The 24,831-nt window shown below is 36.8% G+C and overlaps 4 protein-coding genes and 1 non-coding gene across 6 annotated transcripts; 3 read left to right on the top strand and 2 right to left on the bottom strand.

Annotated features, from left to right (window-relative positions):
• The first annotated feature begins 1,855 nt into the window (after nucleotides 1-1,855).
• On the top strand, nucleotides 1,856-3,982 carry LOC137721580 (pentatricopeptide repeat-containing protein At2g46050, mitochondrial). Its single transcript, XM_068460671.1, has one exon. The coding sequence runs from the start codon at nucleotides 1,873-1,875 to the stop codon at nucleotides 3,856-3,858; it is 1,986 nt and encodes a 661-aa protein (XP_068316772.1). The 5' UTR covers nucleotides 1,856-1,872; the 3' UTR covers nucleotides 3,859-3,982.
• Nucleotides 3,983-8,049: 4,067 nt separating this feature from the next.
• Nucleotides 8,050-10,759, top strand: LOC137721437 (calmodulin-binding receptor-like cytoplasmic kinase 2). Its single transcript, XM_068460532.1, has 6 exons — nucleotides 8,050-8,385; nucleotides 9,036-9,280; nucleotides 9,361-9,529; nucleotides 9,686-9,775; nucleotides 9,859-10,160; nucleotides 10,230-10,759. Exons 1-6 carry the CDS (start codon nucleotides 8,136-8,138, stop codon nucleotides 10,479-10,481), a joined length of 1,308 nt encoding a protein of 435 aa, XP_068316633.1. The 5' UTR covers nucleotides 8,050-8,135; the 3' UTR covers nucleotides 10,482-10,759.
• Nucleotides 10,739-17,304, bottom strand: LOC137721435 (uncharacterized). 2 transcript variants are annotated; one of them, XM_068460530.1, is made up of 14 exons: nucleotides 17,098-17,304; nucleotides 16,594-16,646; nucleotides 16,254-16,359; nucleotides 15,644-15,756; nucleotides 15,405-15,473; nucleotides 14,554-15,165; nucleotides 13,625-14,160; nucleotides 13,408-13,472; nucleotides 12,858-12,937; nucleotides 12,225-12,329; nucleotides 11,881-12,020; nucleotides 11,638-11,784; nucleotides 11,322-11,474; nucleotides 10,739-11,196 (listed from the first exon to the last, which is right to left on the bottom strand). In XM_068460530.1, exons 1-14 carry the CDS (start codon nucleotides 17,294-17,296, stop codon nucleotides 11,049-11,051), a joined length of 2,526 nt encoding a protein of 841 aa, XP_068316631.1. In that variant the 5' UTR covers nucleotides 17,297-17,304; the 3' UTR covers nucleotides 10,739-11,048. The 2 variants fall into 2 exon arrangements, with proteins under 2 accessions (XP_068316631.1, XP_068316632.1); XM_068460531.1 differs by having other exon boundaries at nucleotides 11,656-11,784.
• On the bottom strand, nucleotides 12,404-12,522 carry LOC137721581 (5S ribosomal RNA). The gene has a single exon (XR_011066656.1). It is a non-coding gene; the product is annotated as a 5S ribosomal RNA (ribosomal RNA).
• A 978-nt stretch (nucleotides 17,305-18,282) lies between the features above and the next one.
• On the top strand, nucleotides 18,283-19,299 carry LOC137719800 (syntaxin-71-like). The gene is made up of 2 exons (XM_068458818.1): nucleotides 18,283-18,518; nucleotides 19,174-19,299. Exons 1-2 carry the CDS (start codon nucleotides 18,360-18,362, stop codon nucleotides 19,297-19,299), a joined length of 285 nt encoding a protein of 94 aa, XP_068314919.1. The 5' UTR covers nucleotides 18,283-18,359.
• The last annotated feature ends 5,532 nt before the right edge of the window (nucleotides 19,300-24,831 follow it).

Raw genomic sequence — 24,831 nt, 5'->3', positions numbered from 1 at the left:
ATAATGTTATTATGCCTAATATCGTTTTTTTTTTTTTTTTTTTTGTGCTTTTTAAAAATGTACCCATGCTTTGGTACAATAATTTTTTAATTAGTTTTGATGAACGTACCCATACACACACACACACACACATAGACACACACAAAATATAGTGGAGAGTATAATTCATCTTTAATTTTTTTTAATCCGATAAATTATGGGTTTTATTTAAAATATCATTAATATAAATAATTACAAATTTCATTTTTAATTTAAAAATATAATAACCTATATAAAAATACATTATTACATTAATATCGAGGACTTCGATAAAAAACTAAAAACCACAAAGGTTTTAGTTAAAGAACATTGGTAGTTAGGGACTGCATTCAAAGTGATCCTAAATAAAACAAGAACATGTATAAACAATCCAATAACATGGAGGCAAAACAAGAGATGAGTTATTGTTTGAAACGCAAGCAATTGAAATTTGACATGACAAATCTTTCGTGTATTAATGGATGGAAAATGACTTTTTTCCTATCTTTTCATGTGTATAAATACAATGAATTATTTTCTTTCATTGTTTTATCGATGTTTTTTAAAAAAATTTCGGATGTCTACATGTGCACATCGAGATGACAATACATAAGTTAAACTTATTTGGGCGTGTCAATGCCTCAACTTGTTTATTTATAGCATCTCCTTACCAAGCCTAACCGTACCATTTATATATACTCTACCAAAACAAAGTCTCACTTTACCTTCAAAGTAGCTGAACCATAAATCTATCACCCAATCCTAATCCGAATCCTAATCCTAATAATAACAACTAACAATTGTACTCATTCAGGTTAGTAAAATTACAGGAAGAGAGGAAATATAAATAGTTTTGGTCACTAAAACTTTTTGGTAACGGTATTCAAATGATTTTTATTCGCTGTAGAAGTTGCTCACATCTTTAACAATTATTTCTATGTAACTATTTTGCCATTAAAAGTTAATTTTATTTGGACGAAAAACGTGGATGAGAGAGGAAGGTAGGAGGAAACTGATATGGTTTACATGGCTGGGAGGGAGAGAACGAAAAAAAGTATAATAATTATTTTGTATGTAATTTCCTATGTTACCCAAAACTTTTGTTTTGGTTATTTTTCTTTAGTTTTGTTGATACAGTTATAATGACTTTTTAACCCTTGTTCAATTAACAAAGAGGGTTCTAATATTTTTTGTTATTACATAATTTGCTTACAATGATAATATTATTTTTAATCTATTATTGGAATGAATCTTTCGGAGTGCCACATGGTCAGATTTGTTATTCCGTCCAATAGGAATTTTTCAAATTGTCCTGAGTGGAACTAAACTAACCAAAAATCAGAAAAATTTGTGTCTAGGAATTTTATAGAAAAGAGAAGATCTTGAGTGCGGCACCTGTTGGTGGTGGGACATGGAGTGGTGTGAGGGGATGAAACACAAAATGGGGCCGGATAAACATGAACCCAGATCTTCTCCGGATCTAAAAGAATCTGAGTTTAAGGATCAAATGATTCGAGTAGTTAAAATTTAATTCAACGGCTATAAATAGGGAATCTATTTAAAAATTATAATAATTGTAACCGTTAAATCAAAATTCAACAGCCCGAATCATTTGATCCTTAAGCTCAAATTTTTTAGATTTAGAGAGAATCTGAGTTCAATAAACATGACAAAAACAACGACTATGATGTAGGAGTTTCATTTTTTTTTTGTTTTTTTTTTTTTTTTTTGTGTCTAGAATCCGTACGAACATGTGTCCAACTGTCGGAACCTAGAATTTCTCCATCGAAAGGCCTCAACTTTGCCGCTACTATTTGGATCGAAGGGGCGCCAAAAGAAGCCAATTATTATGCTATGCTGTCCAGATGCCGCTTATCTTCAATCCCCACCGTCCACTTCAAACGACCGTTACGTTTCCCGCCAACCCCTCCTCCTGCTTCATTTCAAACCAATACAGACGCCCCAAATCATGCCCACCCATTTCATCAAACCAACTCGTCTTTCCCTCCGAGTCGACGCAGTGCCTTCACGCCGGTGGTCGAATCCGCCCATTACTTCTGCTCCAACGCCCTCAAAGTTTCAGCCAAAATGGGTTTTCTTTGCGAGGGAAAACAATTCCATGGACATGTGGTAAAGTTGGGTTTGCATAACCTGCAGTCGCTGCAAATTCATGTCCTGAATTTATACGTCAAGTGCAAGGAATTCAATGATGCACAGAAACTGTTTGGTGAAATGCCTGTGAGAAATGTGGTTGCTTGGAATACCTTGATTTATGGGCTTGTCAACCGTGGGAGTGAGTATAAACCGAATTTGTATTTGGGGTTTTATTATTTTAGGAGGATGTTGTTAGAAGCAGTTAGTCCGGATGATATAACAATTAATGGCTTGTTTCGTGCTTGCATTGAGTTAAATGGTGTTGAGATTGGTAGGCAATTGCATTGTTTTTTGGTGAAATTAGGATTTGATTCGAACTGCTTTGTGGGCAGTGCTATTGTTGATTTTTATGCAAAACATGGTCTAGTTGAAGATGCAAGGCGTGCTTTCGATTTCTTATTGTGCAGGGATTTGGTTTTGTGGAACGTGATGGTGAATTGCTATGCTTCAAGTTCTTTGGCTGTAGGGGCTTTTAGGGTATTCAATTTGATGAGACTGGAAGGTGTTCAGGGGGATGAGTTTACATTTAGCAGTCTGCTCAGTTCATGTCGTAGTTTTGGATCTTGTGAGCCGGGAAAGCAGGTTCATGGCATTATCATTAGACAGGCTTTTGATTCAGATGTTCTAGTTTCCAGCGCACTTGTTGACATGTATGCAAAGAATGATAACATAGGTGATGCTTGGAAGGTTTTTGATGCAATGCCCATCAAGAATGTCATTTCTTGGACCACTATAATTGTGGGATATGGGCTACATGGAAAAGAGAAGGAGGCTATTAAACTACTCCGGGAAATGTTGCGGGAACACTTTTATCCTGATGAATTAACTCTGGCAAGCATTGTTAGCTCATGTGGTAATGTGTCATCTACTACTGAACTTATGAAAATTCATGCTTACATGGTTAAATTTGGGTTTGATTTCTTTTCATCAATTGCTAATGCTCTGATAAGTGCATACTCCAAATGTGGTAGTATTTCTAGTGCGTCTAAGTGTTTCGACTTGGTTGTTGAGCCTGATCGAGTTACTTGGACGTCTGTTATATGCGCATATGCATTCCATGGTTTTTCCAAAGAAGCTACAGAGGTTTTTGAGAAAATGCTAACTTACGGCACAAGGCCAGACCACATTGCTTTTCTTGCGGTTCTTTCTGCATGTAGTCATGGAGGGTTGGTAAAGAAAGGGCTTCACTACTTTAGATTAATGACCGATGACTATCTGATTATTCCAGATTCAAAACACTATACCTGTCTAATTGACCTTCTAGGGCGAGCTGGTCTTGTAGACGAGGCTTTCACGGCTTTGACATCGATTCCCACTGAAGCTGATCCAAGCACCTTGGGAGCATTCATAGGGGCATGTAAAGTCCATGGAAACGTAGGATTAGCAAAATGGGCTGCAGAAAAGCTTTTTGCATTGGAGCCAAACAAGCCTGTAAATTATACTCTCATGTCTAATATCTATTCTTCTGAAGGTCATTGGGATGATGTAGCAAGAGTACGCCAAATGATGAAGAACAGTTGTGATCATAAAGCTCCAGGTTGTAGCTGGGTGGAGACTGGGGGTGACATTCATACGTTTGTTTCTGGTGATGAATCCCACCCGCAAGCACCAGAGGTGTATTCCATGCTAGGGATGCTGCTCAGGCTTATGAAGGAGAAAAGTTATACGTCTGATGCGATGGTTTGAAAATGTTCTGGATGAATCTGCCCTTGACCGCCCTCGTCAGTCTGGAGCTCAGCTTTCAAAATTGAGCACTCAAATGATTGGTAGCTCCACTATGATGGTGATCAGCTCTCATGGTTTCTTGTGAGGTAAGGATCTCCCGAGTCTTTTACATTTATTAAACAAATCTTCATGTCTCATTAAAATCTCACCTGCTATTAGTTCTTAGATAAGTTGTCTATTTATCTATATAATGCATCTATTTCGAGAATATTACTACCAAAAACTGTGTCTCTCGTAACGATTCTGGCATTTCTTCTCTATCTAGTCTTTTAATTAGTAATTCATTCCTGTCATTCTTAAACACCCAAGTTCTTATTGTTGATTTCAATCCCAAGTTTCCTAGTGCGTTTCTGTGCCAGAGACCAGTTATTGTCTTCTTCTCAGTGCTTCACCTCCTTAGTTTTGAAATCTGGGAAGAATTACTTCCTTGTGCACTTGTGTGCAAGATAACAAAAGAAAACGATGACCCATGAAATCTAATCTTTCTTTTCCGTTTAGTGTCCTTGCAGTACTCGGCTTAGTCAAGTTGGTTAGAGTAATGTGCTCCTCCTCTTGCACCCAAGTTCGAATGACCCTCCTCGTAGTTTATATAAATATATATTAGCATAGAACATCGCTTGTATCTATACATTTTGCATAAGAATCAACTTGCAAATTCATCCATGTAAAACCGATGCGGTCAAACTAATGTCAGCTTGCTGCTGTTTTTCATCACCAAAATTGTTTCCTGTAACGAGGCACGGAAAGAATTGATACAATTAATGGACGGTTGCGCAAAAGGTGGTTAGACTAATTAAACTAAAATAATATCTATGTATCCTCGAGTATTTACCATAATACCAAAGAAGATGCAACAGAAAGTGAATTTGTTGATCGATGCACGTTTCAGGTCAGCACTTTTCAGTTCACAACTAGCTGTTGTTGACTGCTGTTGAGAGGATAAAAGCTCAAGTTGCAATGTGAATTCTTTATTCTCTGGCAACAGTCACATCAACAAGTGGGAGCAGACAGGATTAATCTGAGAGGAAAAAGCTTAAACCGGAAGAAAGGCCTGTTCTATAAAAGGTAGCATAAAAGCAGAAGACAAAGACATTCAACTCACAACACAAAAAGACTTCAAAGCTATGCAGCCTACCTTTTCCAAATTCCTTTTGTAATTCAACACCTTTGCAATTGTATATACGGTTGAAGCTCTGGTACATTGTTTGTAATATTGATTCTTGTATTAAAACTTTATTTCAAAGCACTTCAGTTGCTAGCAAGAACTTGCCCGACTAGCAATAGAACTTGCCTGAATAGGTTTAAACTTTGCCTGATTGCTTGTATTTCTCATTTCCTTTCAAGTTATTACTTGTTGAATATTTGGTAAGTGTTTAACTTCATTTCCTTTCTATTGTTTCATATCCATATAGTTTGTCATACATTATGAGGTTATATTTATATCAGAATTGCAAACTGAGTTGAACCAAAATTCAATCAGTTTATGGTTATCACTTTTTCATACTCAAAAAAATATTTGAAGTCCTTTACATAACAAGGCATAGAAAAGACTTAACATGTATTTTAATCCCTTTGTGGCAGAGTCTCTTGATAGAAGCTCAGTCTACTTGTGGCACCAGTCTACAATCTAACAATAACATCATTTAAATCCTTTTGGTCTTAGCTAAGAGTGGCACACCTAACAGTAACAAATGAGGGCTTGTTCGGATATGCTTTTAAAATGACTGAAATCGCTTTTAGAAAAAATATTTTTGGGTTTCAAAAGCACTTGAAGTGCTTTTTACAAGAAGTATCAATTATGTGCTTTTTCTAGGAAGCACTTTAAGTGCCTATTTTTTTTTTTTTTTATTTAGGATTTACTAGTATTTTTATTAGGGATTGTGTCAAAAAATATTTTCACTACAAATGCTTTCAGTCATTTAAAAATCACATCCAAACAAGCTGTAACTCATTTAAAAGAGCTCGATGCCTACTCAAGGCTTTCAAATGCATTTCTAACAAAGAGCACCAACACTCACAAGTAAATTGTGACACCAACACAATTTTGGCACGCTCAATGAAACTCTTTGAGTTACGTGCCAAGACACTATGAGAAAGGCAGGAAACCAAGTAGAAGGTTTAAAGTTACTTTACCATATCTACAAGGCCAATTGAATTGGCTTGAAAAGCAAAGATAAAAATTACAAGGACGAAATTCAAAATCTAAACTACAAGGACTATGAATGTAATTTAGCTAAAGTTCAATATAATTCTGAAACACATGAGATTGACACAATAAAAAATTATAGACAAAGGATAGCGTTAGTGGGTTAAACTGTTACTTATAAAAACGATAGCGTTAGTTGTTAGGGAGAAAAGGAAATCTGTAGGGATTGAACCGGCACCAGCATGCATAAGCATGATTGCTTTCAGCCACTACAATAAATGAACATTTGCGCAATAAAAATTCCTTTCATTTTTATCTTATTGTTGTTGGGTCACATCATTTCATCCATATAAAGAAAATCCCCTTACCATATATAATCTTTTTCTTAATTTACTTCATTTTTGCTATCACCTATATTATCAGAACAGATAAATTATAATTCTGATTAAACATCCTTCCTAATATAAGAGATGTTGATAATTGGGAGGGGTTCCTTGAAATTATGTCAATATTCTAACAACTGGAGACTGCACTCCAGGAGTTGTTGGATTGCCATAGTCGATTAACTTCTAATCAAAGTGTAAGTAATCTTGCATCAAAATTGCAACATTACTTGATTTTGTTTGCTATACATATTGTGTATTATAAATGTGACTACAAATGTCGTATGTGTTTATAAGTTGTTGGGCTACTCCTCATATTGCCAATTGGTTTTATGGTAGACCTTAACTTTCTTCATGATATCAAAACAGATTGTCCTATGTGCAAAACCTAACGGCTACACGTGCTCCACGTCACTCAAATTGTGTTGCCCATGTGTTAGGCTTGAAAATTCGCCACACGTGAGGGGACATTGTTAAGAATGAATTCCACATCGATGAGAACATGAACCTTAAACATGCTTATAAATAGTTGAGTTACTTCCTATATTACTAATTAATTTTATGGTTTAATCTCAACTTTCTTTACCGTCACATCAATTATGGTGTTGCAATTTTGTTTGGAAGGAGGTGTGCACAAATTATACCCGTCACTCACGCTAAAGAATAGAGACAGGCATGTTTGAGCTACCAAAAGAACACGGCAGGGCATGTTTCATAGACATGTTACAAAGGGTAGGATCCGTCGGTCCAATGTTTTCACATTCACTTCTTCATACTGAAACCAAAAAGTCAAACGAAATCTTATTAATATCTAGTGATAAAGAAATGGATATTAATAAGAAAATACTCAAAACACAAGGTTAATTTCACTTGTACATTTTCAGTATGGAGTTAGTGACGGTTTTTTCATTGTTCGTAATTTGATAAATAAACAATATGATGCAAATCATACACAATGGGTCATTCCATCAATTTAAAAACAAGACAATATTTGTTATAAGACGTAGCACTCATTGTTCATTATCTTCGTTTTTCGCTTACATATATACCAGAATGATCAAAGATGGATTAAGAGATGTCATAAAAGTTACAACCAACCAACAAATATAATTTCTTTTAGGAAAATGTCCCTAACCTTTTGGATTTAGAGATATGAAAGCCAGTGCCTGGGGCATCAATCTTGTGTCTATATAAAGTAAAAAGATAATGTTAGAAAGACTAAAATTTTAAACTAAAGTAGAAATAAACGTATTCAATAACTTGTTAAAAATGACATTAAACTCAAAAAGTTAAAATGTTATGTCTAATGTCGTTTTCAATTAACTTATCAAACGATAATAGACGAAAGAAATCGAAGATAAAATCTCAAGCAAGGATAATACATGTTTAATTACTTGAACTACGAATCTTTCTCATAGTTTTTACATTCTTAGAGTAGAGTGATAAAAGATTTTAATTGAAAATCTTACACCGAAAATGAAACCCAACCATTTTGCACCTGGTCCTACTCTTTGACACGCTTGAGTCCTTGACTACAACGGCGCACGTTAGCCTCGCTCATCTTTTGAAAAGTCAAAGTCTTCTCTCTCCTCTCTCTCTCTCTCTCGCTCATCTTGTGAAAAATCAAAGTCCTTCACTACCCGCTTACAACTACCCGCCATTTCTACGTCTACGTCCCATCTCTCCGGTCCCCTCTTTCTTTCTCTGAAATGAGGCGAACCCCATCGTACCGACGCCGTAGCCTTACGTCCGACCCGCGGAGCACCCCTGACCGGATCCCCTACTCTCCTAGCTCGCCCTACAACGACGCCTCAACCGGACAGAAATCCAGCTCTGGCAAGAGCGTGGTCGCTGTCGCGGCCCGCTCCTTCGCCGGAGCCTTCGTCTCGTGCTTCACTCCGCCGGAGACCAAGAGCTCCGTAAGCTTCGAGGGTTCTGAAGAGTTCAGAGCTCCCTTCGGTAATTCCATTTCCGTAACTTTTTCCTTTCAAGAATTTAAGCTGAGTCTGGTAAAAAATGTAGAGTTATTTCGTAGAGATCAAATTTTAGAAATTCATTTAAACGTGTTAGAAATTAAGAAATTACTTGTACTTGTTTTCTTATAAACATGTTAGAAATTCTCATTGAAAACCCAAGTGCTCGTCGGAAGAGCTAAGCGTTTTTACGATCCACAAGTACTTTAAAGTTTTCTACTAAACTGAACGTCGTTAGAAGCAACTTTTGTTGTGAAAAGCACTTTCAGCCATTACAGAAGCAACCCTCGGTTATGAATTAATTTTCCGACTTTTTTTATTTATCGTTATTATATTTGTATAATGTATCTAATGGATGGAATCGTAAGGAAGTAGAGTCAGTAGACGATTTTTGTGTTAATTATTAGAAAGTACGATGATTGAATTTGAAATGAACTTAATTACATTGCTTATAAAGTTTAGCACACAATTAAGAACTACTGGTCTGCTTGATTAAAAAATGAAGAAAGTATTAGGCTGCCATTTGTTTTCTTCTCTGTTATTTTTTATTCATATTTTTAAGAAGAGAAAAATGATTAAAACAAATTAGTTTGTCTGTTTAATGAGGTAGACTGAACAACTAAGTTGATTTTGTAGTATTTTCAAATGCTTCGAGAGATGGGAGCGAGAGAAGACGCGGTTCTAGTCGAGGCATCTACTCCAATCCAAATAACTCGAGGCATGCGAGCGAGCCCAGGAGTGTAAAGTTCACCATGGAAGAGATAAACAAGGCCACAAAGAGCTTCTCTCCCTCTTGCAAGATTGGACAAGGTGGTTTTGGGACGGTTTATAAGGGAAGACTCGAAGACGGGACCTTTGTTGCAATCAAACGCGCTAAAAAGGTCCGGTACAAGTGTGTTATAGGGCTAAAACCGGGGTGCGATATAGTATTAACTGAGGACATGGTTATTTTTGTTTGCAGAGTGTATATGACAAGCATTTGGGAGTGGAATTCCAAAGCGAGATTCAAATGCTGGCGCAGGTGGAGCATTTGAGTTTGGTCAAGTTCTACGGGTACTTGGAGCATCAAGATGAAAAGATTGTTGTTGTCGAGTATGTTCCTAATGGAAACCTCAGGCAACATTTGGATTGTAAGTTCTATTTGTGTTACTCTCTCTGTCTCTTTTCCTCTCTTCCTTTCTGTGTGCTGTGTGTGCCTGTGAGCTCGAATGAGCGTGTATCTGTGCACCTTGGCTCCTCAATGCATCACCTTGAGTGCCTGAAATGTGATACAACGCGTAATGCAGGTTTGCACGGTGAGATTCTTGAACTTGCAGCACGGCTAGACATTGCAATTGATGTGGCTCATGCCGTCACCTATCTGCATACGTACACGGGTAATTCTCCAGTTTTAGTTCTCTGAGAGTTGTAGAATTTTTGTGACGGAACTGACCAGACCATGTTTCGGCTTCCTTGGCAGATCATCCGATTATTCATAGAGACATAAAGTCGTCCAACATTCTCTTAACGGAAAACTTGAGGGCCAAGGTAGCTGATTTTGGTTTTGCTAGGCTTGCTGCTGATAGCAACTCAGGTGCCACCCATGTTTCTACTCGAGTTAAAGGAACCGCTGGCTACTTGGACCCCGAGTACCTGAGAACCTATCAACTCACGGAGAAGAGTGATGTCTACTCATTTGGTGTGCTACTGGTTGAGCTAGTTACAGGCAGGCGTCCAATTGAACCTAAACGGGAAACCAAGGAACGAGTAACTGCAAAATGGGTATGAACTTTTCCTCTCTTGAGCTAGTTTACATGGGAATTTAGTGCATGACTCAGGTTGGTTTTGCAGGCTATGAAGAAGTTTACCAATGGAGATACTTTTTCGATTTTGGACCCGAGGTTGGAACAGAGAGTAGCAAGTGATCTAGCCATCATCGAAAAGATTCTTGAACTAGCATTACAATGCTTGGCTCCACGCAGACAGAACCGGCCTCACATGAGGAGGTGCGCGGAGATCCTCTGGAGCATCCGTAAGGATTACAAAGAGGTATTAGCTCCAGACTTCTGTTCATTTTCTAGCCCTTCACAAATAAGTACTTGAGCATGAGAAGAGTGGCAAAATAGCGATCTTCGGGCTCCCATGGAATGTAAAGATAATATGGTCTTATCGGAGATAGAACACGAAGAGCGTTGCGTTTTGTAAAAAAGAACTACACAGTAAATGTGCATGTGCAATTTGAGTAGGAAAGCCAAGTAATTTCTTGAAGAATGGATCTGGAGGAGGGGAACAATATTGTATTTTGGTCTGTTGAAATTTTACTTGTATGTTCATTGTTCTTGGAGTTACTGCATTCGACATGAGTGTATTCCTTTCTTAGATATACGAGCGTATTATGATTACAATTACAAAGAGTACATGACTAGTTGATTCAGCGTCACTCAGTCGCTACTTGGTTAGAAATCACTCAGTCTCTACTTTAGTTTCCACCGAGGCCCTTCAATAACTTTCTCACCTTTCTCCAACTCAGAATACTTCCTATCTATGCAGTAAGATATTCACAAACCTCCCATCTCCCAAAACATTCTCTCTTGGCAGTAAAAAAAAAAAAAAATCATCTCTTTTTTCTATAACCTTAACACTGCAAAATTTCCCGTACTACTCTTCTCGTTACTCACCTCTTGAAAATGAATCTTGTCGAGTCAATTCATAGGCTCCATTCGGTGGTATCTGACTCTCAGTATCTACCGTACTTGTAGGACTTTCTTTTGAGCATAGGAAGAAGAAGGAAGATGTATATATTGTCATGTGCCAAATGCTGCAGATCATTTTATGCACCAATCATGAGAGAGAGAGAGAGAGAGAGAGAGAGAGAGAGAGAGAGAGAGAGAGAGAGAGAGAGAGAGAGAGAGAGAGAGGAATATTTTCATGATATAACTATACCTGTGCCAAATCCAGTAGCTTTCATTGGTTTCCAGTACCCAGCTACTTGCTGCAATGGCTAATGCAACTAAACCTGCAAGTATAAAACCCCAGCGAAATCTTCTAAAAGTTGTCTTAATGAGATTCTTCAGCCATCCGTTAACAGCTTGGAGCCTGCGTAATCCGTTGGTATTTTAGAAAAGGAAATGGAATGGATAAGCATATATATAAACTCCAACATATATATGTTACCGCAAAAGTTAACGGGTTCCCCTCAACTTATCTACTAGGGCTATTATATTCAAATAGGGTTTGCTAACTTAAAATAACATCGTACCGTTCCAAGGATACCCACCTCTCAAGCATATTTAAGGAGAATCTGGTTGAAAATGAAAATGACCTAAACTTGGTTGACAATTCTATCAGCCACCCAATAAGAAGAGCAATGGTTCCAATTACTATAACAAGAATAATATTCCCCGGCCTGCAAATTTCAACATGGTTAAATGCATGACGCAAGTACTAAAAACCGAGTCCAGATTTAAAATGCACTGAAACTGTGTCCATCAACTCAAGATACCTTCTGGCCTTAGTATAAACCATGAGTGCAGTAAGAAGTGCAACGGCTGTGTGTAATGCTCTCTTAAGATCGTCCTCAACTGTGCCTAGGTACACAAATGTGCTCCCTACGGCCATGAAAGAAAGCCAGACGTCCATGAACTGAAAATTCGAGATAACTAATTCATCATAAAGATTTAATGCAATGTATATAACTGCTTAATTACGTGATACCACGGATTTGTCAACTTCAAATGCATCTAGGCTTTTGCCACTACTTGCATATCGCGTTCTCATTCTTTATTGCAACAAAAGGTTCGACCATTAGTTATTTCTTTAAGAAGGAAAAGAGACAAAGAAGTGTACCTGTAAGACACCAAAGCCCAGAGGACACCAAGTTCCCACATCACATGCATGATATATTCCGCTTGCAATTCCACTAGATGTAAATATCACCCACTCTGCCAATGCCTGTAAATAGATATTATGATCAACTTGTTACAACACAACAAAGCCTTTTCCCACCAGGTGGGGTTGGCTGTGGGGGGATGCAACACGAGGACTTCCCAGGCGGTCACCCATCCTAGTACTACTCTCGACCAAACTCATTTAACTTCGGAGTTCGGATGGGATCAGGTGCATGTGAGCTGGTATGATCGCATCCCAAGGATTCGACGTAAGATAGGAGTGCCGGCTGTCGACTACCTGACGCACTCCCCCTCCTCATTTATCCGGGCTTGGGATCGGCAATGTAAGATAAACTTACACAGGCGGAGTTTATGATTAACTTGTTAAAAGCCAAAAAAAGGTTTCCAGTTGGATAAAGAAAATCGTCTAAATTTCAGAATTGGGTCAAACCAGTATGGCATCAGTTTAGTGTCCACTTAGGATAATCTTACGGAGAGTATTGTTGCAAACTTCAACTAGTAATATATTATTACATTATGTTTGAAGAAGTCTAGTTATTGTGAATCAAAGTTAAAGTTATAAGAGGATTACCTTCTGTCGAAGGGCCCAAAATGCAGGAAGTGCTGCTGCAGCATTTGACGCAATAAGAAAAATGGATTGCCATACGTGCCCTATGCCAATTTTCAGGCAAGGAAATAAATAAGAGAACAACTGAAGAATATAATAATCAATCTTGGATAGTTTGCAACGTAAACGATAACTTTGTAGAAAACCACTTCAAACTAACTATATCAGATTCAGAGCCTATGACATCCAAACTAAGTAGATACAGTATGTACTTAGACAAGTTTATATTGTTTCCGGAAACATCTTTTTCATTAATGATATAAGTTTTGGCAATTTGATCATCTACATTTTATTTCTCCAAACTAGCAGACTCAATTTTTGCAGATTTTGCCATGACACTTTCTATTTCAATTTGCTTCCTAGAAGAAAATTCATATACCAGCTCCATGACAAATGAACCTTATTCAATAAAAAACAGACTAAATTAGCAAATTTTGAACTATGAGCAGAAATAAAAAAGACCAACTGCATAGAGAACAATTTTGTATAAGTTCACCGCTGAAATAACACATACCATGAGGTGTTACAAGTTCAATGCTACAGTCAAAGCCTCCATGGTCTGGATCACATGAGCAGAAGCTGATAAAAAAAATTAAAATTAGAAACCTATACTGATCGCAATAAGGTGTCAGCTATCTTCCTGATCAAGAAATTAAAACATAGGTGTTCCAAAAAAGGAAACTTAAGAACACAGTAGATAAAAAATCATAAGGGGAAGGATAAACATAAACCTGTATGATGCCAATCCACTAGCATCCAATGCAGTTTCACATTTTCCATGTGAAGAGCACCTTCTCGGGCATCTTTCAAGGGAAACAGACATGATAGTCGGAACTTTCGAAGCATCACTGGTGGTGTTGAGATGCTTTAGACCAAAACCCCAAGTTCCTTCTCTAATGTACAAAATGTAAAAATCAACCTTGTCTTCACTTGAATTATATAAGTTAAAAAACATGGAGCCATGGCTACTGCTTGTCCTGTTCGAATAAAAATAGTCCCAGCTAGCAAGAGATGGTAATCCACCATATCTAGCATATACTTCATAGTTAACCTTGTCATCGGAGTTTAATTGAATGTGCATATGTCCTCCAGCTGCTCCACACGGAATGTCCAACATAAAGTAAGTCCATGTTTCTTCTGGTTGTCCACCATGCGAGGAGTTGGTTAAAAGATGATCAAGAGGAAAATTGGCTGACTCAGGAGGCACTTTTTCACTGATGAGTAAATAGTAGTATTCAAAGTAGCTTGAACCTTTCCTCAGCGATGTCTGCAGATAACCATTCTCAGCTTGTCAACAAAATCATTCCTGCCAATAAGTTTCTTGAAGCATCAAGAATAAAATTAAATACTACAGAAAATAAGAACATCCATCTAATAAGTACATCCACCTTGATCCAATAATTTTTCTTTAATCGCTATTGTTTCTGCATTTTTAGGCCACTACAAGTCAATTCTTAAAATATTCTGCTAGCACGCCCTTCTTATACCCGTCAGTGCAAACTAACTTCGAAATATATACTTAACGTTTTAATCTTCACCACTAATGCATACAAGTATTAACAATATCAATGTGGAAATTAAATAAATAATCTACTACTTTGAAGAAATTAATACTTTCAAGAACTTTCATAAGCAGAAACACATTTATCAGCAAGCCCACCTGAAGGGTGTACATTTCCCATGTACAATTTGCTCCGGCCTTGCCCTCCGGACATTCAAGCAGTTTTGATTCCAAGGAATAACAAACTTTTGTGTCAGTATCCAGACTCCCTTCAAGCTCTTTTGAAATGTTGAGAGGTAAAACAGTAATATACCATCGACCGACCTTTGGAAATTGAATGACCAATGAGGATTTGTTTATATTACTGGAATAGTCATGCACAGTTTCTGAAGGTATTGCACCATGCCGTGCATAAAATATTAAATTAATATCACTAACATTCTTGGTGTTATCTGAAGATGTTACATTTAACCAAACATCCTTCGCCAAAATTTTCAACTCGTGTGATACTCCCACTACATCCAAAGAGTAGAATTTGGGCTCACCATCTCCATGACAAGTGCCAAAATTGTTTTTACATGAAATTACATATTCAATTGTTTGGTTATACAAACCAGCTTCTGAAGTATTGTCTGCAGCACTGTAACTGTTAGATTGAGCACATGAAAGTGTGTTAATTGTCTGATTGCAGTATGGGCCCCACATGGTTAGGGTCGTACATCCTTCCACAGTGATATTGGCACTGAATGAGTATGATGGGGCGCGATTAATCTGCCATGTTATCCATTATTAGTGCATTAAGACCCTTCGACAGAAAAGAAATATATATATATATATATATATATATATATATCTATATATATCTATATGTATGTATATATGTTTTGAAGTGAGGTATGAACAACAAACTTCATCGCATACAGTAAACAGGGAACTAATGGTTTCAGGTGCATGACTAACAGCAGAGCAAATCAACACAAGAACTATAAAATCTAAAGGATAATAGATACCATCTTTGATTGTGTCCTTGTAGGTCCAATTCCATTGAAAAGACCGAAATACCAAACTCCTGGAGAAATCTGAACTACAATTCCGTAAGACACAGTATATAAACTTTTCTTTGGTATATAGAAAATAAAATTTTGTTCAGAAAAACAAGAAAATATTCGCAAACAAACTAGTTAAATTTTCGAGCAAACTTTCCCTCTCCAAAAGTGTACAAAAATAAGTAAAGGGTTTGATGATAGACCTGCTCATTTGTCAACTTGAGTGTAAAATTCTTTTGCATAGGATAGCACTGCTGTGAACTCTGAAGAGCTTGTATTCCCTTATAGGAACCATTGTAGAGGGGAGAGAGAACTCCTATATCAGTAAATTCATTCAATGCTATGTTCAATCATTGTTCAAATAGAATTCAAAGTAATATAAAATAAGGGAAACTGAAATTCTAGATGTGTTTATGCGAAAAAAAAACGTGAAACAAATTGCTTGTGTATACCAGTTGTACTTGTCCTTGATTAACCACACACACTGATAAATTCATGTTAAGTAATAGTTGAAAAGCACTTTTGACAAAATGGCTCAGCAAGCAGATTTGTTGGGGATACTTAACGCTTATCCGAAGAGAAGGAAACTAATAAAGGCAGACCCGGCAGTCCTGACTCTCCTAAGGTATCTGTCAAGTTAAACTCTTGTGGAATACTTTTGACATGCATGATGATCAGAAATGTCAAAATACGGGCACAAAGCATCAGATAGAACAGAAACACAAAGTACACATGTAGCTAGAGACTACGGAGTAATATTGTTTTACCGACACTTCAATTTAGTCAGTTCATCTAAAGCTCAGTGACATATACCTGAATCCACTAGAGAAGTGTTAACATCCGGCAGTGGGAGGCTACCAGCTCGGAAGCAAATCAATGGTAACTCAACTTTAGGAACCTTTTCTATGTCTCCAGCAGCCTGAAAATAATTTGAATCATTAGCAAGGATGCTAATGTATTCAACTATAGTTTTGATTTACAAGTTTGTTTCTTATGGAAAGGAATGCAATCACGAATCCAGAGAACCACTTTCATTTGGGAATCAGCACTCGGGCAAGTACACGGTATACCTTTCCAGTTTCCACCTCAAATTACTAAAGCATTGTTGACAAAAGAAAAAGCGGAAAATTTGAACCTTGGTACGCATACTTACAAGTTCCACGTTCGAATTCATTGCTATCGACGAGAACCATGGTGGCATTTCAACTAGAACAAGGCAAAACACCAAAACCAGTTAGGAATTGCATAATTAACCATTAGATATACAATTCTGAATATAAATCCAAATTACAATCTTAAAAAAAATTACTCATTACACACGATAATCGAAATAAAATACAAAATACTGAAAATTTGCTGGCTTGTGGATCAACCAATCCCATGTCAAGAACTTTCAAACATGATCACAGATAAAGTTAGCAACTTTCAGACCAAACCAAATCAAAATGGTCAAAACTTAGAATTATAGCATAATTCAACAAGAAAACCTATGTCGATGTACTTTACAGAATTCCAGCGAAAAACAATAGAAGAAAAATTCAACATTTTGATTACGATCCCATCAAATATTACACCCCCATAATCCTCTCCATACAATACAAAGACCGAACCAATCAATCGAATGCTTCAAAGGGTTATCAAAAAGCTAATCATTCACCTCTAATATATCGAAATCCAGAGGGTCCAATTGTGGTTGGTGGGTAGCTGAAGCTGGAGACAGTGAAGCTGCTGTACGGACCCAGTTCGCCATACGAATAGCAGTGGACGAATAACCAGAAAACGACGACGAATAGACTGGGATTTAAATGGGAAGAGCAACAAAGAATCGAATTCGAAGCCATGGCATTCTGATTCATGGAACAGAAAAACGACAAAGAGAAGTGGGTTTATTTGTTTATTAAGTTATTTAAATGATTTTGATTAGTCACCACCAGTGGATTTTTAAATGGTTTTTGTTTTTTCGGATAGGATTTTTAAATGGTTAAATTGGAGAACTTTTTGTGAGTCTGATGCCTTTTACATGTGCCAGTCATCCATGACTTCGTCTGTTTTTTCAGATTTATTTATTTATTTACTTAACTTTGGCCATAGAAAGAATCACTCTTTATGTGTATTTTTAACATTTATTTATATATTTTTTTTTAAAAATGCAATAATTGATGGTAAGTTACAATTATATATTCTTTTTGGGTTCAAAATGATTATGAATACTTATTTAACATTTATTAAAGTGGAGTGTATAATTTGTTTGAATTAGCAGCGTAAGCATATTATACATATAGTTTTTCTCTTATAATAATATAATGACATAAAAAATTATAATTTAATTGATAAAAACATTCATCCGTTCATATTATTTTCTTCAATTTCAATATTGCATAAGTAAAATGAACATGATATTATTATTGGCACTTAAACAATATCATTTTGCATCTAAATTTTTTATAATTAAAAAAATACACTTATGAGTTATAATTTTTTTTTAAATGTTAATAACCGTCTTTAATGAATAACAATAAAAAACTGCAATCAGTGTTGGAGTACTGTACACAGTACATCTTAACAGTACACCTGTCAGAATCCGACAAAAGAAATTCCAAACAAACTTAAACAACACCGTGCTTTGCGAGCCCTACTGCTATAAGCTCCGCTGTACAAATAATTAAGGAATTAAAATACTTATTAACACAAACCTTAATTAACCCTCCATCCATTCATCTCTCTCTCTCTCTCTCTCTCTCTCTCTCTCTCTCTCTTTATTTTACGTTTCTTTCATTTCTGAGAGAATCGAAACGGTCAACGTAACTAGTTGGTCTCTTTCTTGTTGCCCTCCTCCTCCTCCTCCTCCGACTGAACCCAGAAAACCCACCATAACAACAAAGTCTCTGATCAGTTGAAAACTTAGAGAGGGAGAGAGAGATGAGTATGAGCGACTTGATAATGAGGGTTGATTCAATATGCAAGAAATACGACAAGTACGACATTGATCAGCAAAAGGAGCTCAATAATATTTTTTGGGACGATGGATTTGGTCGCCTATACGGTGTCGCTGAGGCCGACCTCGAAGCTGCTTTCCAGGTCTCTCTCTCTACTTTTTTTTTTCTCGTTACCAAGTTGCGCATTTGTGTCTTAGTTGGTTGATAGAAATTTGTTGAAGTAAAGGAAGAGAAAATAAGTGAAATTTTATATAGAATTCTCAATTCCATGTTTAATGTGACAATAATAATTTATGAGTTATAATTTATGCATACACTTTTTGTTTAATATGCATCATTGTTTGTTTCTATCCGTTGATTCTATTTTGCTTTATTTTTAATAAAATAAAAAATAAAGATATGTGCATAAAGAGAAAAAGTTGCGTGTAAATCACTTTCCTATTTTCTTCAAAGAAGAAAAATTTTTGCATTTTAGTTTTTGTTAGCCTTTTGGTCCGCTTGTTTCCTAAGAAAATCGAAGTAATGTCGAAAGGAAAGGAAAGGTAGAATTTTTATTTTTCTTTTATGTTTTTCCTAATTTTAGTTGACTTGTTGAAGCAAAAAAAAAAAAAAAAAAAAAAAAAGATGTTAACATTGTGTGTGATTAGTTCAGTGAACCAAAGTTTGGTGAAACAGAGAAATCGAAAATTAAAGCTTTAATCCTTTTTTATTCTCTCATTTTTATCGGTATTCACCTAAATTGAGCTTATTTCCGGATGAATTATGAATTGTGTGTTTCAATTGGTTGGTATCTGTAGAAATTGGAGATGGTATCGAGGGAGGGGAACATGGCTACTGTTGTTGCTATGAATGCTGAGATTCGACGAACCAAGGCTCGTTTGCTTGAGGAGCTCCCCAAATTGAGAAGACTTGCTCCTAAATAGGTTTAATCCTTTGTCATTCTGTTATTGATAATCGCATTTTGCTTGAATGTTCATATAATTAAGTTATATCACATTCAACATTTGTCTTGGTTTTCACTAATATCAACCTCATATGCTACCTTTTTTAGCAGAACTTAATTGATTTTTCAAATTTTCATAAGACGCAATGTATCATGAAATTTCAATTTTTAGAGCGTGTCTTCATATATGCGTGTAATGTAATCTTCAATTCTTTAAGCCGCGTTCTTCGATTTTAATGTTTGTGTTTTCTTATCTGTTGCCAGTGTGTTGAAGTGAAATTGGTGATCCATCAACTATTTCCACAAGTTCTCTACTTCATTTATGGTTATGTGAAATATATGCAATATATTCTCATTGATAATGGACAATGTATATGTTGTCTGGCAGCGTGCAGGGAAGTCCATATCCAAATTTATCGGATCAAACAATTTAAAAGAAAAGAGTTACTGCATGAAGATCTGAAATATTTGACTGACATTTTTTAGCAAATGTTTATGTGGAATACACATTCTTTTTTGTTATAGTGGAAGAAAATCAAACTTTTGACCCAGCCTATTCTTATATACCGACTTTCATTACATGCTAACTCTAATGACTTAGAACATCATAATCTTTGCAAACGTTGCAAGGAATGCCATTTAGATACAATCCTACAATATTTACTTGAGAAACTTATGTATACACCATGCACAAGACCTAGTAAGAGGACATAAACTTATGTGGAACAGGTTCACAATCACTTGGTGTCTTAATTTAATAATATAATGTTATGTGTTGAAAACTTTACACGTGTCATTGTTTTATTGGAACGGGGTGCCATGGTGGCAATGGAATTGTCCAATACAATTCCTTCTCCAACGAGGAAGCTAACAAAATCAAACAAGAAACCGTATTAATGATATGGGATAAGAACTGGGCCAAGAAAAAAAACACACACACACACAGAACAGTCAAGGAAAACTTGAGACCTTAATTTTGCTAGCATTACCATCCCTCTTTAAATTTGAATTTGTTATGCAAGATTATTATGGTTAATTTATTTTATGGTGGATAATACTAAAATAAGTGAAAATTCAAAGTCTATGGTGAAAATTTAACCATTCGTATGTACGTGTTGCATATATACTAAACAAAAAATAGGTTGGTATTTAGAAAATGCATATTTTTCCCACTGAGACGTTTTGTATAAAAAAATGAAATTATTAAAGTACGTACGTTAACAAACGATCATTATAGTGAATTCTACGCATCAATAAACAAATAGTTTATCTTTTCAAGACCAAGGTTCTAAAAGACGCTAGGTGCTAGTTGGGCGGCGGGTTGGGGCCTAACACCTAGGCGGCTAGGCCGGTGCCTAGGCAAACTAGGCAGATTTAAGTAAAATCATATAAATAAGTGTCTCTTTATACATGTCTCTTTATACCTAACCTGACTTGTATGACTAGACCTATAGCTCATCAACATATATCTGCACATGAGTCGGAGTCACCTAATGTGACCTGTAAGACAGGTTGAGTGTAAATAAGTACGCTCAAGTGCTACGATCACGTGAAAGTTGTGTGATAGATCGCAGGTTACCTACGAATCGGAACCGCCTATTGTGGTATGTACGACAGGCTAGCACCAAAACATGGATCCAAGATGAGCGTACGGTGCGGGAGGTGAACAATCACGTGAAGGCTGTGCCTTGGCCTTGGGCAGGAGCACTAACACCGGGGTGTAGCATAATAAGTTCTAAATGCATACTCACCTGAGGTCCGCGCTATAACTCCCTAGCACGAATATCAAGGCATCACGAACGATCGTCGCCTAGAACAAATATCAATTCACAACTCAGAATTCTTATCTATAGAATATGTAACTTACGTAAAACCATCCCCATGGACATTCTAAAATGATTTGAGACCCATTGACCAAAAGTCAGTCGTCAGTTAAAGATCGACGGTAGGGTCCACAACCCTACGTAACTCGATTCGGAAGATCCGCATCACAGATTTCCGATCCGTAACTTCCAAAGATCCACATTATGCTTCTAAAATAACATACTAAAGTTTCATTATGATCCAACGGTTAGATCTCCGCCAATTGCAAATTCAAGTGGCGATTAACGTTTCATTTTATGAACTAACAAATCCAATTCGGGAAGATCCATATATCAGATTCCCAATCCGTGAGTTCCTATGATCCTCATAAGTTACATACTATAACGTATTAAAGTTTGGTGACGATTCAACTGTTGGATCGTCGATTATAATAATCAAGTGGCGGACCTTAATGGAACTATGTTCAAGCAACGGAAATTCATCAATTGGACTTCACATAAAAAAATGTAGAATCAAATTTAGCCTAGGAAAGTCAGGGGATGCCTCGGCCCATGCTCCGCCGTATACAGCGGTCGGCCGTCTCGACTCGTCAGAAAAATCAACTATTTCTAAAATTTCTCAAACTTCAAGGAAATGAAGACCTCAGTGAGTAGAGCAAGTTTTATACCTGTGGCTAAGTCCAATTTGGCGAGGAAATGCCCTAAATCGTCCTCGAAGCACTGGAAACCCCATAAAGGTGCTTTAATTCGACCTCGATTCGAACTTTGATGCCCCCATACTTGTTTGGGCTTTGTTCCTGGGTTCAAGGTGAGTGGTTTGATGGTGGTAATGGTCGACGATGCTTTTACGATGGGCGGATCTCCGCCGTGACATCTTTGGAACCCACAGGTTCCGTTCTTCCTCAAAACAAGGTCAATCTAGGTAGATTTTGGGTGGAAATGAACGAGGGGAGGTCGGGTAGATGTTTGGTAGTGGTGGTAGGACGTGATTCATCAGAAAAATTGCTTGAATGGCATCGGAAAACATAGATGTTGCTGGGTCGGGTACGGGTCAAGGGGAACTCGATGTGTTCTTCTCATTCTCCCATTCTCTCATTTCTCTCATTTCCCATTGGTCACCCTTTTCTCTCTCTTCTTCTAAATAGGCGTCCCACCTTTTCTTTCTCTCATTTATCTCTTCTCCCAACCGTTTATTTCTTCTTTTACTCAATCTGGGCCACACACGTGGCTTTCCAGATTTTGCTCCAAAAATCTGGAACCTTCTAGCAATTAATCAATTTACTATTTTGTCCCTGACTTTGTTTGTTAATAACTCATTCGTTATAACTTCAAATTACGTTCCATTTTTGCTCACGCTCTCGTAGCGGCAAGTATTATGAGGATACACCAAGAAAATGGATTTTACGTGACTCGACAAAGCGGTCAACAAAAGTCAATGCATTTGCCTTGAAGGGCATTTTCAAAATTTCACATTTTAAAATTATAAAAACCGCATTTGCCACGACCACGCCCTCATGGTTTTGTTTCTGGGAACTCACGCGAGAACTTCCCAGTGGATCACCCATCCTGGGATTGCTCTCGCGCAAACTCGCTTAACTTCGGAGTTTCGATGGAACCTGAAGTCAGTGAGCTCCCAAAAGGCTTCGTGCTAGGTGGAGATGGGAATATACATATAAGGTTTACAGGATCCTCACCCCTGGGCGATGTGGGATCTTACAATCCACCCCCCTTAAGGGCTCGACGTCCTCGTCGGCACACTTCCGGCCAAGGATTGGCTCTGATATCAAATTGTCACATTTTGGCCCGGGCCCCCACCACTTCCCGGGCTCGACTCCACTGTAGCACAATATTGTACGCTTTGGGCCCCGACCACGCCCTCACGATTTTGTTTCTGAGAACTCACGCGAGAACTTCCCAGTGGGTCACCCATCCTGGGATTGCTCTCATGCAAACTCACTTAACTTCGGAGTTCCGATAGAACCCGAAGCCAGTGAGCTCCCAAAAGGCCTCGAGCTAGGTAGAGATGAGAATATATATATAAAGCTTACATGATCCTCACCCCTAGACGACGTAGGATCTTACAACCATACTTTTTCATTCATTTGGTTGTTAATCCTAGTAAAATTACCCTATTAACAAGAAAATGCCTCCACTTTTATAAAAATATATTCATTTTAATATGAGTTTATTTCTCTAGTGTAAATTGTGTGTCACTTGCACATATTGTACAAAGTTATGGGCAAAGTGTACAAAGTTATGGGCAAAGTGTATCATACCATATTTACAATTGTTACAGTTATAATAACAATTGTCAATGACACATAATGATAGAATTTTAAATGAGGAATCTATTTGCAAGAAAAATAATATGTCAATGTTTTGTTTTATTTTGAAAAATTATAATGGTTGAAAGAGCTGATTTCAAATACCGTTGAGATTACCTTTACTTGAACAATAACTCAAAAATACTACAAAATATAATCCTCTTTGGGTGGTTTAACCCCTTATGCCCATCCTGCCCCCACATGGTTAAACCCATATTTACCTTTAAAATTTCAATATTAATCTTCAAAATATTTAAAATAGAAAAAGCTTGTTTTATTAGCACAGCACAATTATTGAATTTCCACCTCACAAACTTAACACACTCCCTTTTTTAATTAAAATTTATCTTAATCCACCCCCAAATACTTTCTTGTAATACCCTCACACCTCCACTCTCCATATACACCCCACATTTTTTACATACACCCTATATTTTCTACATACATCCCTTACTCTTCACATCTTAGGTGCAAATACATATTTATGTTTTTATATTTATTTTTTACACTCCCTGCTCTTCACATATTCGGATTTTTGTGATCAGATATGGCTAGGGGTTATTAGATGCATGATTCTCATCACCAACCAGAATTTTTTCAAGGGATATCATTCATAACACAGCTATAGGCCTGTTATAACCATCACTACTACAAAATGGCCTTATAGTGTCAGTAGGTGGTGTCGGTTTAATATAATATAGTGGCGGACAAGATAGTTGCGACACTAACTAAACATGACGTCAGATTTACTGTCGCTTATAAGCGTCATAAAATGTCTACGTCGCTTTTAAACTGACGTAAACATTTAATGTCGCTTATAACCAACATATGTTTTAATAATTTTTAAATATTGGCGTCACTTTAAATAGAACAGTGTCGCTTTTAAGCGACACAAAGTATGGGTGTCGCTTTTAAGCGACATAAAGTATTGTTTTTAAATATTTTAAAGCCTGCGTCGGTTCTAAGCAACATAGTTTTTAGTTTTTTTTTAAATATTTTGAAACCTAGTGTCGGCTGTAAGCGACAAATTGATGGTTTTTATGTACTCTCCCCCGTGTTTTCATCTTCATCTCTTGCATTTTTCTTATTCGTTCTTCCAATTTTTCTTTTTAGTTTGTTTTTTAAATAACCGTTAAATCGTGATCTCTGAATTTTTGTTTTTCGCAATTTTTGGCGTATGCGATCTCGAAGTATATACAAACATATTTGACGGTTCGATTGTTGAAACTAGTTTAGTAAAATGCGTTTCCCATCAAAACAATAGATTAACTAACACTTAAGTGTTTATTCGTACTTTCATTAAGTATAACATAAGATTTTGTGGTATCCACTAATGTAAATATTTTAAATTGAAGATCGAGTTCA

This window comes from Pyrus communis, chromosome 16 (genome assembly GCF_963583255.1).
Source record: "Pyrus communis chromosome 16, drPyrComm1.1, whole genome shotgun sequence".
Taxonomy (NCBI): domain Eukaryota; kingdom Viridiplantae; phylum Streptophyta; class Magnoliopsida; order Rosales; family Rosaceae; genus Pyrus; species Pyrus communis.
Note: the sequence above shows the minus strand (reverse complement) of the source record. Positions and strands in the feature narration are given on the sequence as shown.

Excerpts from the sequence above, each read along its gene's own strand:
- LOC137721580 (XM_068460671.1), top strand. The coding sequence starts at position 1,873 with ATGCTGTCCAGATGCCGCTTATCTTCAATCCCCACCGTCCACTTCAAA.
- LOC137721437 (XM_068460532.1), top strand. The coding sequence starts at position 8,136 with ATGAGGCGAACCCCATCGTACCGACGCCGTAGCCTTACGTCCGACCCG. Across the intron at positions 9,530-9,685 it reads CCTCAGGCAACATTTGGATT|GTTTGCACGGTGAGATTCTT; the intron begins GTAAGTTCTATT and ends CGCGTAATGCAG. Across the intron at positions 9,776-9,858 it reads CTATCTGCATACGTACACGG|ATCATCCGATTATTCATAGA; the intron begins GTAATTCTCCAG and ends CTTCCTTGGCAG.
- LOC137721435 (XM_068460530.1), bottom strand. The coding sequence starts at position 17,296 with ATGAATCAGAATGCCATGGCTTCGAATTCGATTCTTTGTTGCTCTTCC. Across the intron at positions 16,360-16,593 it reads TGAATTCGAACGTGGAACTT|GCTGCTGGAGACATAGAAAA; the intron begins GTAAGTATGCGT and ends AATTATTTTCAG. Across the intron at positions 11,197-11,321 it reads AGCTACTGGATTTGGCACAG|CATTTGGCACATGACAATAT; the intron begins GTATAGTTATAT and ends AATGATCTGCAG.
- LOC137719800 (XM_068458818.1), top strand. The coding sequence starts at position 18,360 with ATGAGTATGAGCGACTTGATAATGAGGGTTGATTCAATATGCAAGAAA. Across the intron at positions 18,519-19,173 it reads ACCTCGAAGCTGCTTTCCAG|AAATTGGAGATGGTATCGAG; the intron begins GTCTCTCTCTCT and ends TGGTATCTGTAG.